Source organism: Helianthus annuus, chromosome 9 (assembly GCF_002127325.2).
Source record: "Helianthus annuus cultivar XRQ/B chromosome 9, HanXRQr2.0-SUNRISE, whole genome shotgun sequence".
NCBI classification, from domain to species: Eukaryota; Viridiplantae; Streptophyta; class Magnoliopsida; order Asterales; family Asteraceae; genus Helianthus; species Helianthus annuus.
The window spans coordinates 61,918,856-61,933,994 of record NC_035441.2 but is presented as its reverse complement, the minus strand read 5'-3'; the positions used below and the strand labels follow the sequence as shown (position 1 = coordinate 61,933,994).

Below are 15,139 nucleotides of genomic sequence, written 5' to 3'. Positions count from 1 at the left end.
TCAGCCATACTGATATCAGAGTGTCAGACAACGTTCCAAGTAGTGTGAGCAATACTCAGTTCGATCATAACCAACCATTGTAACCTTCAGCGATGCAAACGGTCTGGTTTTCGAAACCATAAACACTCTCTAATTGTATAAATCCATTAAGATTAAGTGTGATAAATTAGGCGGTTTTGTTCAGGTTACAGACGGGTTTTTTTGTGCACCATGGTTTACACTAAACACAATTAAGATAATTTACATCGGATCGGTTAACAAGTTTTATCTAAGTCAGTGTTTACATTTGGCTACGAGCCATGAAATCCCCAAAATAATCTGATAGGACCTTGTAGCAAGTTTAAAGAGAAGACACCAGATTTACGAATTCATTTACAAACATAGTTAAGCTTTATATGATGGTTGGAAAATAATTCAACTGGTGGAGACCAGTGATCAAGTTGTACCACATGCATTGGAAGTTGTACATTGTACGGTAAGTTAATAAAACAGGAGGGTCAAGTTCATTGTTTCTTCCTCTTAGTTTAAATAATACCAACACTTTTAGCATGACAAAAAATCAACCACTATTTCATCAATTAGCACAGTTAAGATGTCGATTCCAATCACCGCGCCTTCTTCTAAACCTTCGGCTTTAAAATTCAACCATTTCCCGTCTCCACTACTCATGTCCGTCTCCACCACCTCGTCCACCATCAACTCTTCCATGCTTCTCCAACCACGTATCTGTTTCTGTATTTCATCTGCCAACAAATCCTTCTTTTGGAACACCGTTGACCATTTTGACCATTCTTCATAGCCTCCGCTCAGCCCGCGTTCACGCCTATCTTCCAAACACACGCTCACACAGTCGAACAATGCCTTCCTTTGTTGCTTCGACAATGGGCCTATGTTTTTGTGCTGATTCTCCAGCTGGTTGAATAGATCCGTACTTATAACCTTTTGCGTCGGGTCAAAAGCAAGATCGTCTAGCACAAACTCTGTGGAGTTAATCATTTCTTTGATGTATTCCAGCTCCCGTTGTGTTGACCATCTTGCCATGAATGTGAAATCAAATATCGAGCTCGGAAACGATGTGGCGGAATCTTGCAATTCTATCTCCTCTGCCCATAGTTCCATGTTTCTTGCAGCAGACATATACTGCGTGTTTCCTGAAGAGAAATAAAAAGCACTTGTAACAAGAGTCGTGTTCTCATTAAAGGTGGATACTCATCTGTTATACCGTCAATATGGACAATATTATATCTTTCATGGGTCAAATGGGTTAGGAGTCCATTACAGTACCAGTACTTTCACTTTTGTAACAACTACACTCCACCTTCATTAACCCCATCCAATATACCATTAACTTTTTTGGTGAAAAGACTAAAATACCCCTCATTTAGAAAAACAATATATAAACAAATGAGTCAAGTACATTTTCCGTCTCTGTAATTATTTTCAAAAAAACCACAGAGACGAAAAACGTAATTAACTCATTTGTTTATATATATTTTTTATATGAGGGGTATTTTAGTCTTTTCACCAAAAACTTAACGGTAGATTGGATGAGTAAACAGAGGTGGACTGTAATTGTTACAAAAGTGAAAGTACTAGCACTGTTTTGGCAACTTTTAAACTAATGGACTGTAATGGTTATTTTCAACAAACCAGAGAGACGAAAAACGTAATTAACTGAATGGGTTATGCAAAAAACTTTGTAAAACCACTTGATCAAAAAATGTTGCATTATTTCTGAGATATAATCATATTTTACACAATATAGCTTTTGAATTTAAAAAAAAAAGTAGGATTAAAGAAGTATTTTGTAGTCAGCCCAATCTGTTTTGACCAAAACAAAGAACTTATTGCCTGACAAACATCCCCATTTCGCCACCTCTAGTTTTCATGTACACAAAAAGCTTACTAAAACAAAAATTAGTTAGGTTACCGTTGCTGGTTAAGGTTGTTGTGCTGTTGGATGTGATGCAACTATCATCTGACAAAGAGGGTTCCGGGCTTGGACCTGTGCAAGGATGTTCATGTTGGTGCTCGTCATTAAATCCACTTTCATAGTTTTCACTGCATTCTGTCACTTCAACCCCCTGGATACAAAATAAGGTCCAAGTATAGATCTCATCATTTACATAAAATGTTTTCAGCCTATAATACATAAAATGTGGAACTATGTTAGCTCTAGTAAAGCTTAAAAAACACATGCTTTTCATACTGGTATCAAGCGTCATCAACGAACTCTTTATTGCTTAATAGAGTTAAGTGCCATTTACGTTCCTGTGGCCTGTCCACTTTTGCCATTTCAGGCCAAATTTTCAAAATTGTACCATTTGGCATTTTCCTCCCTGACATTCTCGAAACGTGTCATGCCAATCCAAATAACTAACCCAGTAACAAAAAACTCATTACTCAGGGACGTAAATGGCACTTAACTCCTAGATTTTTATTTTTTAAACTTTTATTATTATTACTATTATTATTATTGTTATTATTATTATTATTATTATTATTATTATTATTATTATTATAATGATAAAAAAGTTTCAAAAAGTAAAAACAAAAAAATTTAGGAGTTAAGTGTCATTTTATATAATAATAATAATAAGAGGTTTAAAAAATAAAAATAAAAATCTAGGAGTTAAGTGCCATTTAATAATAATAATAATAAATCTAAAAATAAAAAAAATCTATGAGTTAAGTGCCATTTACGTCCCTAGAGTTTGTGGCATTTACATCCCTGAGCTAACTGAGTTATAAGTTTTTTTTAACTGAACTGAATTAGTTGTTTGGATAGAAATGGCACGTTCCGAGAATGTCAAGGAGGAAAATGTTACGATTTTGAAATTAGGCCTGAAATGGCAAAGTAGACAAACCACAGGGATGTAAATGGCACTTAACTCTTCTTAATTATATGTTCTCGTTTTAGTGAAAACTTGATTTTTGCAAGTTATATTGTGTATTATGAAGTTGTGATTAATACCTGCCAATCCATTCTAGCATTCACCAGTGTCGTCTGATCAACCGAAGAGATATCAGAACCTCCTTTGACCGTGTCACATTGGGATGTTTCAAGTAAAGAAGAAATTTCCTTTAGTTTCTGTTCCAACAGAACACTCAAAGCATCACCATCAATCGCAGGTGCAGTCTCCGTATCCTCCTGAAACAGGCATCGACTCTTCATTGACAATTGACCACAAGACTCCGATTCCGACCCCGATTTCTTAATAGGTGACGTAAACGTAAACGATACAACATCCATCCCAATTTTCCTGTCCCAGTTCGAAGATCCGTCTATCGTTATATTACATTTCACAGACCTTTCTTTTTCCTTAATCATAATACTATTAGTCGCACTTCCATCCGTCATAATATCCCCATCACTTGGTCTTTTCCCAGATAATTTTTTTGTTGTAGACAATGATTCCGGTGTCACTAACCGAGCTTTTCGGGGTGAGTTTTCAACAGCCTTCTTCAACGTCTTGACTTCCTTACAAAAACCACTTGTGGCAGTTGTTTTCCGGCCATCCTGGTACGGAACCCTAGGTTTTAAATTTGTGCGATCTTTACGAGATGCCGTGTTTTGCTTTTGATTGTTTTGTTTGAGTACCTCCGGGGTTTTTCCTGTTGTTGATCTACTTTGCACCCTTTTAGGCGTATTTCTTTGTTTTTTATCCAGCTGGACCGGCTTATTAACACAATCTTTTTGCTTCATAGTACTACTGCTATTTCTTGAAGTGGACCCCACTAATATCTGATTATTTGTTTTTCCCGGAGTAACAGATTTATTCGTGTTCTTCAAACTTCCGGCAGTACCATGCTTTAAAACCACGATTTCGGTCCGACATGGCCGCTTGGTGGAATTGACAGGGCTATAAGTTTTCGGTCTGTGATCAGCTTCTTCCAATTTCTCTTTTAGATCACGAATTCTAAGGGGAACCGAAGAAGACCCGGAGGACGGTAATCTTCTAGTAAGCGTTGACTGTTGACTTTGTTCGATAATCTTGGAAGCTTCCTCCATAACTGAAGCCGCATTTCTCGTAAGAACGAACCCTGGACTCTTAATCGGAGATAACATTCTGTGGTGAGTACTAGGCACAGACTTAGCAGATTTCGGAGGTAACACCTCGGCTTGAAATTTCTCAATCGCGCGGTTCTGAAACTTCTGTAATCTTTCTTCAAATGGGTTCTTTGAAAAACCATCAAGCTTGTTTCGCATACCGTAGTCTTCAACAGAATGTCTGACTGAGTGAGGGTAAATATGTGGCGTAAAACCGGGATCGGAAGCATCTAAAGTCGGTAAAGAATCTAATCCCATAAGTCTAGCCACCACACCAGGGGCTTTGCTTCCAGTTCCTTCATCGTTACTCGTCGAAGAAGCCCAATCGTTTCCAGTCAGACTTGGACCATGTATACTCTCGTCTAACCTCATCTACATATATTCAAATAACAGACATGTCAATTATAAATAATCCTTTCTATTATCCCAAATTTCAGTCCACAGTAGAACAGATGTTTGCTAACTATAAATTATGCTAGTGATATATTAATAGTTTGTGTGCAAGCCAAGGTTTTTGATATTATACCTGCTGAAGCCTAGATATAGCCAGATTGTGTACATTCTCTTTTCCGTGTTTGGAACTTTCTGTGTCACCAAACCGTTAAACATATATTAGCAATTAAGCATAGAAAAACCGACAAGCGACGAGAAAGCAACAGAATTAGTAGTGTACCTGGTACATCTGGTTTATTCGAGAAGAGTTTCTTCCGAGATTTGACATTCCAGTCAAACAACTGAAGAAACCCTCCCTTCGAACTTCTCTTCTCAGCTTCCATTTTACCATATAATCGAAATACAACTTCTCAAACAACAAAAAGATATCAACAACAACAACTACCCACCTGTAACATAACAATAGCAAACAATAAGCGAATCCGAGTTCCAACAATCATTAATCATGAAAACGACTTAACGGAAAACTCCTTACATTGTATACACCTTCAATTTATCAAAACCCTTTTTATACAGACCGGATAACTCACACACACTCAAATCTAGACCAATGTCCATCCATCACCTGCTAGGCTACAAACCCTCTGGTATCAAAACCCTAATTTATGTTTAAAGTAAAACAGACTCATGGTGACACATTTTTGCTTGAAATTTGAATAAGCAACTATGCTCAGCTAACAACAACATTATAGCTTAGATCAGTCCATATTACTCAACTAGCATTAAACCTAATAAAATCTTCTACCAGTACAAGAATATCGCATCAATTTACCATTTTCAACAAAATTAGGGTTCATAACAACAATAAATAAGTAATAAACAACACGTTGAAGCAGCTACAGCTACAGCTTCATAAATCCACATCAAAATCAACAATGTAAAGGAGAAATTTAACATTACATTATCAGAATCAGCAGTTGAACTTACCGTAAATGAAAAAATAGTAGTGGTTTAAGTAAATCGCAGACTCAGATCACAGGTTGTTGTTGGTTGATTTGAAGATGATGCATTGGTAAAGTGTAAGATGGTAATCTAGGGTTTGGTGTTTTGAAAGTGTAAATGTTGAATCACGAGATGAGTGTGTGTATGTGTGTGTGTTTTGAAATAATGAATGTGAAGAAGTTGGGAACAGCGATAGCTAAGAAGAAGACCCACCAACTCACCCTTTGCTACCTTAACACTTTAATCCCACATTTAACGATGTCAAAAAAAAAAATCTCAATATATAAAAAATAAGAAATTCATCATCACATGTTGAATGCTTTTTAATTTTAAATTTAATCGGTGGGACGACTGGAATTCAGTCGGTGTTGGTTTGTATTATTACGTATCATCACGTGTTGTAGCAACTGGAAGTTTAAACAAAAAAATAAAATTGTGATATGTTCAAAAAGATATTGACACATGTTTTATATTGACTGAACCCATGAAACGGATAGCGGTTCCAATGATGTTGTTTGGTTGGAATCAGTTAGGTTCGTCACGGTATTGGTTTAGTATCGGCATCGGCATTGTATAGTTTACGATACCAGATAAAATACTTTGTTTCGAATACAGTTCTGTTTTCAACGGAATATATGCCGAAATGTCAAGGAAAAAAACTAACACATATATTCTGTTTTTATAAGTTAGCGAACGCAGGTTATTACCAAAAAAATAAATTAAGTAAAAGTTAAATGGGTTTACGATTCAAAAGAAAGAGAGATCCAAGCCAATCGACCGGCTAAGAGGGCTTATATTATTTAGTTAGAGCATCCACATTCATCTTTAATATACTAGCAAGATACTCGTGCGATACGGCGGAAGCGACACATCGCATTACGATACTCGCTTTTTGTAGTTTTCTTACTCATATAATATTTATTATAGCATCATTGTGATGGATATACATCAAAAGCGAAGTAACCAGGTAATCCATTTCATTGTGTTGTGCATGGTTCGGTCGGTTCGGTCATTATCCTCAACCGAAGCCGAAACCAAAGTCATCGGTTAGTCTATTTTATAAATCAATCGGTTTTCGGTTAATCATTTCGGTTTATTCGGTTAGATTGACGGTTTTTTGTTTGGTTCATTTAATTTTAGTTAATAGCAAAAACCAAACATGGGCTAAAACTTTTGTTTAGAAATACATGAAATTGAGGTATAAATACATGAAATGAAAGTATATATATGAAACGGAAATATGAAATATATGAACTGAAGGTATAAAAGCTAGGAATATTGAAAATATGAATGATTTGGTTCCGTTCAGCTAATTTTGGTTAAGCAAGAGTACAAAAAAAATTGATAACCAGTTTTTGGTCAATTCAGTTTTCAGTTTTCAGTTAATTCAATTTTTGGTTGATTTCGCTTCGGTTTCGTTTGTTTTCAATTTGGTTTAGGTTAACGATTTAGTTATTGCTTACCGATAACCAATTTGGGTTAATAACCAATAGGTGCGCGCGTGATGCAGCGTAGAAACACAAACATTGCCACAACGTGCCTTGTTCGATTGGTTAGATTATTATCCTCAACTGAAATCAAGGTCATCGATTAGTCTATTTTATTAACCAATCCGTTTTCAGTTAATCAATTTGGTTTATTCAGTTAGATTGACTGTTTTTTGTTTGATTCATTTAATTTCAGTTAATAGCCAAAACCAAACTTGAGCTAAAACTTTTGATTAGAAATACATGAAATTTATGTATAAATACATGAAATGGAGGTATAAATATGATATACATGAACTGAAGGTATAAAAACTAGAAATATATGAAAATATGAATTGTTCGGTTCAGTTAATTTTGGTTAAATGAGGGTACAAAAAAATTGATTATCGTTTTTGGTTAATTGGGGTTTCGGTTAATCAGTTTTAAGTTAATTCAGTTTTTCGTTGATTTCATTTCAGTTTTGGTTAACGATTTAGTTATTACTCACCCTTATTGTTAATCACATAATATATTACTTTTTTAATAAAAAAACTATAGCAATACTATACTGAAATTAAAGAGAATAAAATACTCATTTAGATGAGCGTTTAAAAATCGTGGGTGGAGTTAGTTTTTTATAAGTGGATAAAGTGTAACTACTAACTAATTATCTTTAATTTTGTTAAAGACGTGAGATTAAAGTGTAATCCAGATGAGAGGATTAAAATGACGATATTTAATCACTTGACATTTTGTAACTGTTAAACATTCTATGATAATGACTATGTCACAGCCCGATATTTCCACGTATTACCGGTGGGCCCGGTGGAGAGTATTGTGACGTAGTTGATATCATCATAGACAATTTATCACAGTTTAATACACAACGGAAGTCGAAAGATAAAATCATTACAAACCGAATGAAAGTAATATCAATTATTACAAAAACGGTTGTAAAGGATCCACAGGCGGATCAAAGATAAAAAGATCATTGTTCAACAGATTCTTAACATCTAAGCTTGCAAGACTCTTTATTGATGCTAGGAGTAGCCAGCCTATTCCGTCTAGTACCTGCACTTTAGCCTTTTTGAAAAATACGTCAGTTTACACTGGTAAATATAATTAACCGACTCATTTTGAAAATGTTTAAGAAAATTAATTTGAATGCACAAGGCACAAAATATATTTTATAACTTGGGACAATAATTTTAAAAATAATCTTGTATACAGATTTATATGTTTGCCGTCCGTCAAGGCCGGTTAGAAGAGCCGGACAAAATTAACTGACACGCCACATGTATACTTGTAAGACCCTAACAAGCTTTGACTGAAAAGACGCAACGGAAATACGTACCATAAAATTTCTTTCATTATAAACTTTTTGACTTACTTGAAAGTTCATTTTAAAATAACTCTTTTACAATATATGCATCCTCCGTACTCATTTAATAAAATAAAAGCATAACTTATGTTTATCAAATTACATACTCAAGCATTCCCGTACAATCTATCTTGTGACTCGGTCTTTGATCGCTACTCCTCGTGATGATAATCTGTGATTCGTACAACCTGCACTCACCACATACATTCGCAACATTAGCATACAACAAGATTCTCAATCATGTAGTCTCGTTACGTTCTATCCACATATACTTCCCATCCCGTTATCTTTCTAGATTTAATCATTCCATCCGGGTGTCTAATCCTTGGCGAAACTTCAAAAATGTACCTGCATTACATTTCATTCTCGAGGCACAAAGGTCAATACTTAAATGTACTGAAACCACATATACAATATATACATAACTACGTACATACATACATACATACCTTTACTTGCATACATACGCGTCTACTTACATACATACATGATTACGTCTTCACATACGTACTTACATACATGTCACATTCACTTAATGTTAGTTGAGCCTTATCTATAAACATATCAACATAAATCTATGCAATTACGAACAAACATAACCGACTAACTTCCAACAAACATGATGAACATTCCATTAACACGGTGAACATTCAGCAACATAATGAACATTCTATTAACACGATGAACATTCAGCAACATAATGAACATTCTATTAACACGGTGAACATTCAGCAACATAATGAACATTCCATTAACACGGTGAACATTCAGCAACATAATGAACATTCTATTAACACAACATTCAGCAACATAATGAACATTCTATTAACACGATGAACATTCAGCAACATAATGAACATTCTATTAACACGATGAACATTCAGCAACATAATGAACCTTCTATTAACACGGTGAACATTCAGCAACATAATGAACATTCTATTAACACGGTGAACATTCAGCAACATAATGAACATTCTATTAACACGATGAACATTCAGCAACATAATGAACATTCTATTAACACGATGAACATTCAGCAACATAATGAACATTCTATTAACACGATGAACATTCAGCAACATAATGAACATTCCATTAACACGGTGAACATTCAGCAACATAATGAATATTCTATTAACACGATGAACATTCAGCAACATAATGAACGATCTATTAACACGATGAACATTCAGCAACATAATGACCATTCCATTAACACGGTGAACATTCAGCAACATAATGAACATTCCATTAACACGATGAACATTCAACAACATAATGAACATTCTATTAACACGGTGAACATTCAGCAACAAAATGCACATTCCCTTAACAAGATGAACATTCAGCAACATAATGCACATTCCATTAACACAATGAACATTCAGCAACATAATGCACATTCCATTAACACAATGAACATTCGGCAACATCATGCACATTCCATTAACATGATGAAACCATCATCTTAATTTACATTAAGGATAGACGAAGTTCATATGAACTTACCTTGGTACTTACCCTTACCTGTAAATTCTTACTTGGTTTCCCTATATACCACATACTAAACATCATTTATAAATAAGAAGTGATTTCAGAAATCACTTACCTTAAGTGTTCGTATTCGCATCCGTTTCCTCGCCTCCTTTTGACCCGTTAACCTTCCATGCTCCATCTATCTTGACAGGATCCCTATACTTTCATGTCATCGCATTCACATTCTTGTTAGCATACATGATTGTACATATTAACAATCATATCAAATTCATGTTTCAGATTTGACTTTCATTAGTGAATTCTAACAAGCATAAGGCATATTTTCACAAGTCAATCTTTCAAACTCATATAATTCATCATGTCATCACATATAACACATATGGATATAACACGCATCATATGACTTTCTATAATATTACAATTGTGACAAAAGTCTAACATTGCTACTTATGCACAGTTGACTTTCAAAAAGTCAACAATTTATCATATGAACTTTGGACTTAACCTCATACATCCATGTCATTATAGTAGACTATACTAATGACACTATATACATTTCATACTCACGATGCAATAAGCATACAACCACATGATCATCTAGTTATATGCACATACCAAACATATTTAATTCCGTTCATTCTAGTAACGTAATTCTACAACTAACACCATGACCCATGCTTAACAACCCAACATCATTCTAACTTCATCCTGTTCTAATGATCCCATATGCTTCACATTTAGTGTACTTTTACTTATCAATTTTGATTAAGCAATTTTTCAAACATGTAGTAAACATCATACCACTTCAACATAGAGTACAATATTCTAATGCATACTTTTACCAAATAACATGGCCAACCAAATCCTACATGAATTCCATCTAAAAATAGATTTCTCATGTTTATTTATTATCAAATACATCATATCCCCATGTTATACGATTTCATGCATTACTTGCATACCATTTCATCCATTAATCTCACTTAGGCATTTCATCAAACACTTGGTGTGCATACCACAATTTATGCATAATGTACAAGTGTTTCATGCTTTACTTCCTACTTCATGCTTCCATTCATCAATTAACACAAAAACATCAACCAATTCATATCACATTCAATCTACCTAACAAGAACGCATTACATGCAACATAGCACAACAAGATTTGAACAAGGATTGGACATGGGTGACACACCCATGTCGCCATCTTCACCACTAGAAGTGGGTTTCACCTCCAAACATCAAATTACTCCAAATCGTTCATAATCCATATTCTATATGATGATTCTAACACATGCTCATACTCAATTTCATACCAATTCACGGATTAGAACATAACCCACTTCGTGCAAGATCGCCAATCTAAGTTTTAAAACATACCTTATGATCCCCTTGTGAAGGTGATCATTAATCCATGCTCGGTTATGAATTTAAGCTTCATTTAACCTTCCAATTTGAAGATTTTAGAGAGACTAGGGTTTGAACCCTTTTTCTTCTTCCTGGACATCGATACACACACATACTATGTGTGTGTGGTGTTTTGACCTTAGTTTATAAAACTCATGTTTCCCACTTAACGGTTTTGGTCCCTCAGGTTTCATTTTGATTATATAAGAGACTAAAAACTCATTTCTTTATATCAACCAGGTTCTAATTTTCCAAACCCGTTTTTGGGGTGTTACAAGTCTCCCCCCTTTAAATGAGGTTTCGTCCCCGAAACCTTTCTCATTTCCATTTAACACTAATTATCTTTCCTTCCCGGACCATCAACAAGACCACGAGCCCATCTAAGAACCCGTCCCATAGTTCTTATTAATGTCACTTTCACTAAATATTGCTAGTGTCTATCACGCTTCATAGCTAGCTGTTTATTCATCATTCCAATACTCGTATATCACGTACAATATACCATTTTGTTTACTTGAAACAATCCCATTAATAACATTCCTTTTTGTTTATTTCCAATATTCATATTATTTTCGTCTACGATACGATCTCACTTCGTAACTTACACATACACCTCTATGTTTAACTTTGATAGGTACATCATAATAATAGGTAACTATCCATTCTCTATTCATAAACTATTCGTATAATCGACTTCTTTCCAACAAGTCTGTCACACCTCGACCACGTTAAAACAACAAAACGTGGCGGAAACATCGGGGAGTGTTGTAACAGAATCATTGTTTCAAAACACACGGAAATTTGAAGTTTCATTTTATTAAACATTAAACATTTACATCGTCTTGAAATCTAACAAACCAGTTAAACATAGTCTATCATTGTTATTAAGTCACTAAGGCCTCGTCTCGTCCTATGTGAGTATGCATCCTATCAATCAACATCATTCAACAATACCTGAAACATATGTGAAAACAAAGTCAGCAAAGAAATGCTAGAGAGTATATAGGTTTTTATGAGAGTTTCGGATTCATGGCTAGTTTATATGTTGTAGTACCTCATTAGACTCCAAGAGTCAAAATACATACCTTGTTTTGAAAAGTGTATTACAACATAAATAACCAACTCAAATCAAATTGGTTATAGTTTGTTATAAAATCTCGTAGCCATGATTCTTAACCCAAAACATTTAGTTAAATCAATTTTGTAAAAATCTCGTAAAAACTCGTTAACAAAACTCGTATGGTTTATATCATTTCAAAAACCTCGTTTGTGTGACATCGTCTCAAAATCGTTTACCCAAGTGAACTAAATAACGCCACGGTATGTAATACGATGAAAACACTTATATATAGGAAGTACCAGCGGCGTATCCACCATGCCTTCATCACATTACACCCGTCCCGTTATCTAGACACTAACCAAAAACCAATCATTTATCCAATTCGTTTAATTCGTCAAAAATCGTTTCAGTCATTTAAATCATTCTCGTTTTAATTGTGAAACTACTTTTGGTCGCCTTGCTAATAATATCCAAACCTTCGTGACTCGCCTATCGCCAATCTCGCATTAACTAACCACCAAAGGGTAAGTTAACAATCATCTCGCATTAACTAACCACCAAAGGGTAAGTTAACAATCATCAGATTCGGTCGTTACCCACCTAACCCACACATAAACATGGGTGCAGTCTGATAACGGGATTTATCAGATCCTATGGTATCATAACCTAATACTGGTCGGTTCAGCCAAAATTAATGGATATTATTCGTTATGTAATTACAACCAACAAGCTTGTTCACATTATCAAAATTGTTATTAGTTTTAATATAAACCATCTTAATCGTTTTTGGAAAACATCGTTTAAACATTGAAATCATTTAACACATATGGATCACCCCAAAACAATCGAAAACAATAAAATAGGGGAACTATGTACTCGCCTGAGAATGCTTAGCGGTCTTTGAACAGCAACCAAGCAAAGCTAGAGGGAGCACGGAATCAATCGGCAACCTAATAACTATATAAGTAAACCGGACCTAAGTCGGAGGATCAGATAGGATGAGGTCTTGTGAGTTACAGGAACTCACATGACATGGTTTAACAATGCCTTCATACTAGATTGAAACCTACCTAAGTGCTTTCGACCCGTTACGACCCATTAAGGTAGCTTACGCTACTTTAACGCGTCGTGCGCGCAAACGCGCGTTTGAGACGTCTAACTAGTCCTATGACAAGTATTATATGCCTAAACATGTTTAAATAAGTTGCATAATCAGTTTAGGTGACAAAAGTTAGGTTTCACATGCTTAGAGTCCAATTATGCATGAAAAGGGCATTTTGGTAATTTACCTAAGGCATATAATCTACCTATCATACAACTACTTAAACTCGGTGACCATAAGGTATAACCTCGGAAGATTATTCCCTATGCAACTATGGTCACTAAACATGCTTGGTCGGATCCTAAAGATCGACCAAACGGGCCGAGTTCGAAAGTCTAAGCGGTGGTTTAGACCGCTTGACTTACGAATCTAAACAAGCACTAAACTAAAAGTGACGAGCTAAGCATGTTAAAACATGCTTAACTAAGTTAGAAAACAGGTTTTGATATCAAAACAAAGTGTTTTGATACCAAGGGTAGTTTGGTTGCAAAATACGCTTAAATGCGCATTTTGACCGAAACTACGACTCGTCACTACGCCTAGTCAACGTGGTAATCAGTGGGTATAGTCACTAAGGACTATAACCAACGTGATTACGCTCACGTTGTGAAGTTCAAACGAACTTCTCGTTGACCATCTCGTGGTCAAAGTTGAAAGTCAAACTATATTTGACTTCCAAACTAGGAAAACAATAAAAAGAATGAAAGAATGCTCACAATGGGTACTTGCTATCTTTTCTACAAGAAAACCAAGTTCCCAAATAGATTAGAAAGCTCCAAACACTTTGGGGAGCTCTCCAAATCAGATGTGAGAGGAGAAGAATGAGAATGAGCAAGGAATAAAGTGAAATTGATGGCCTATATATAGTTTTCATAAAACCATTAAAATCATTTCTTGGAGAAGAGGGAATGATCTAGGCCATACACTTGTTATAGACTGATTGGGGAACTTGGAGAACACACAAACCAGCCCATAGCATGAAAAACTAGAGATCAAAACCATAAAATTCGAGCAAAATGACCAGATTCAATGTTTCTGTCTGATAGGCTCATGCACCCCGCGTAAGGTTTTACTAAGGCTTACGCGCCCCGCCTGAGGAAGTTTGACAGATTGTCAAAATTGGTCCTTGCAGCTTAGAAACATGCGTTTCGGCCCATTTTTGACACGTTTAAGCCCCGTTAACCTCATTTCAAGGCTCTAAAATGAAGTTAAAGTATTGGGAACTCAAAACATGCTCAAAAATATTTCGGATGTCGGTTCGTTTGGTCGTACGGTTGCGTTGTTCGGTTAATTACGACGGAAGTCATAACGAACGCAAAAACGATCCAAATTGAGCGATGAATGGAATTTTATCATGCCAATCACTAAAATATAATATTTTAATGATTACATAAATTTTTGGATGTCCGGATATATTCAGAACATAAGATATGCGCGAAAATGCAAACTTGTGCACTTTTTGACGCTTTTAGTCCCTGAATGACCAATAAGTTTATTTTTGCACACCAAACACCTCAAAGCCTATTTCTAAGCTATGTAAAGGATATTTAGGGCATGTTTAACTTATCATCAAGTTCCGGAATGTTCTTTACAGTACGAATCGGCATACTTTTGCAGTTTATCGAAATTAGTCCCTGTAAGCGAATAAACTTGATTTCGACACACCAAACCCTCCAAAACTTATTTCTAAGTTATGTAAAGGTTATTTAAGGTATGTTAAGCCTATGTCACTATTCCGAAGTGTTTGTCGCGCTAAACTGATTACGTTTACGCATCA

The 15,139-nt window shown here is 35.3% G+C and overlaps 1 protein-coding gene across 1 annotated transcript; it reads right to left on the bottom strand.

Moving 5' to 3' along the window:
• Positions 1-384: 384 nt before the first annotated feature.
• On the bottom strand, positions 385-5,671 carry LOC110877855. Its single transcript, XM_022126076.2, has 6 exons — positions 5,432-5,671; positions 4,725-4,893; positions 4,578-4,636; positions 2,975-4,423; positions 1,931-2,084; positions 385-1,151 (listed from the first exon to the last, which is right to left on the bottom strand). The coding sequence occupies exons 2-6, from the start codon at positions 4,825-4,827 to the stop codon at positions 544-546; spliced, it is 2,373 nt and encodes a 790-aa protein (XP_021981768.1). The 5' UTR covers positions 4,828-4,893; positions 5,432-5,671; the 3' UTR covers positions 385-543.
• Between the last annotated feature and the right edge of the window lie 9,468 nt (positions 5,672-15,139).

Bases quoted from the DNA above. Each gene is read 5' to 3' on its own strand.
- LOC110877855 (XM_022126076.2), bottom strand. From the start codon at position 4,827: ATGGAAGCTGAGAAGAGAAGTTCGAAGGGAGGGTTTCTTCAGTTGTTT. The intron at 2,085-2,974 runs GTATTAATCACA...TTTTGTATCCAG, and splicing joins ATGCTAGAATGGATTGGCAG to GGGGTTGAAGTGACAGAATG. The intron at 1,152-1,930 runs GTAACCTAACTA...ATTTCTCTTCAG, and splicing joins AACAACCTTAACCAGCAACG to GAAACACGCAGTATATGTCT.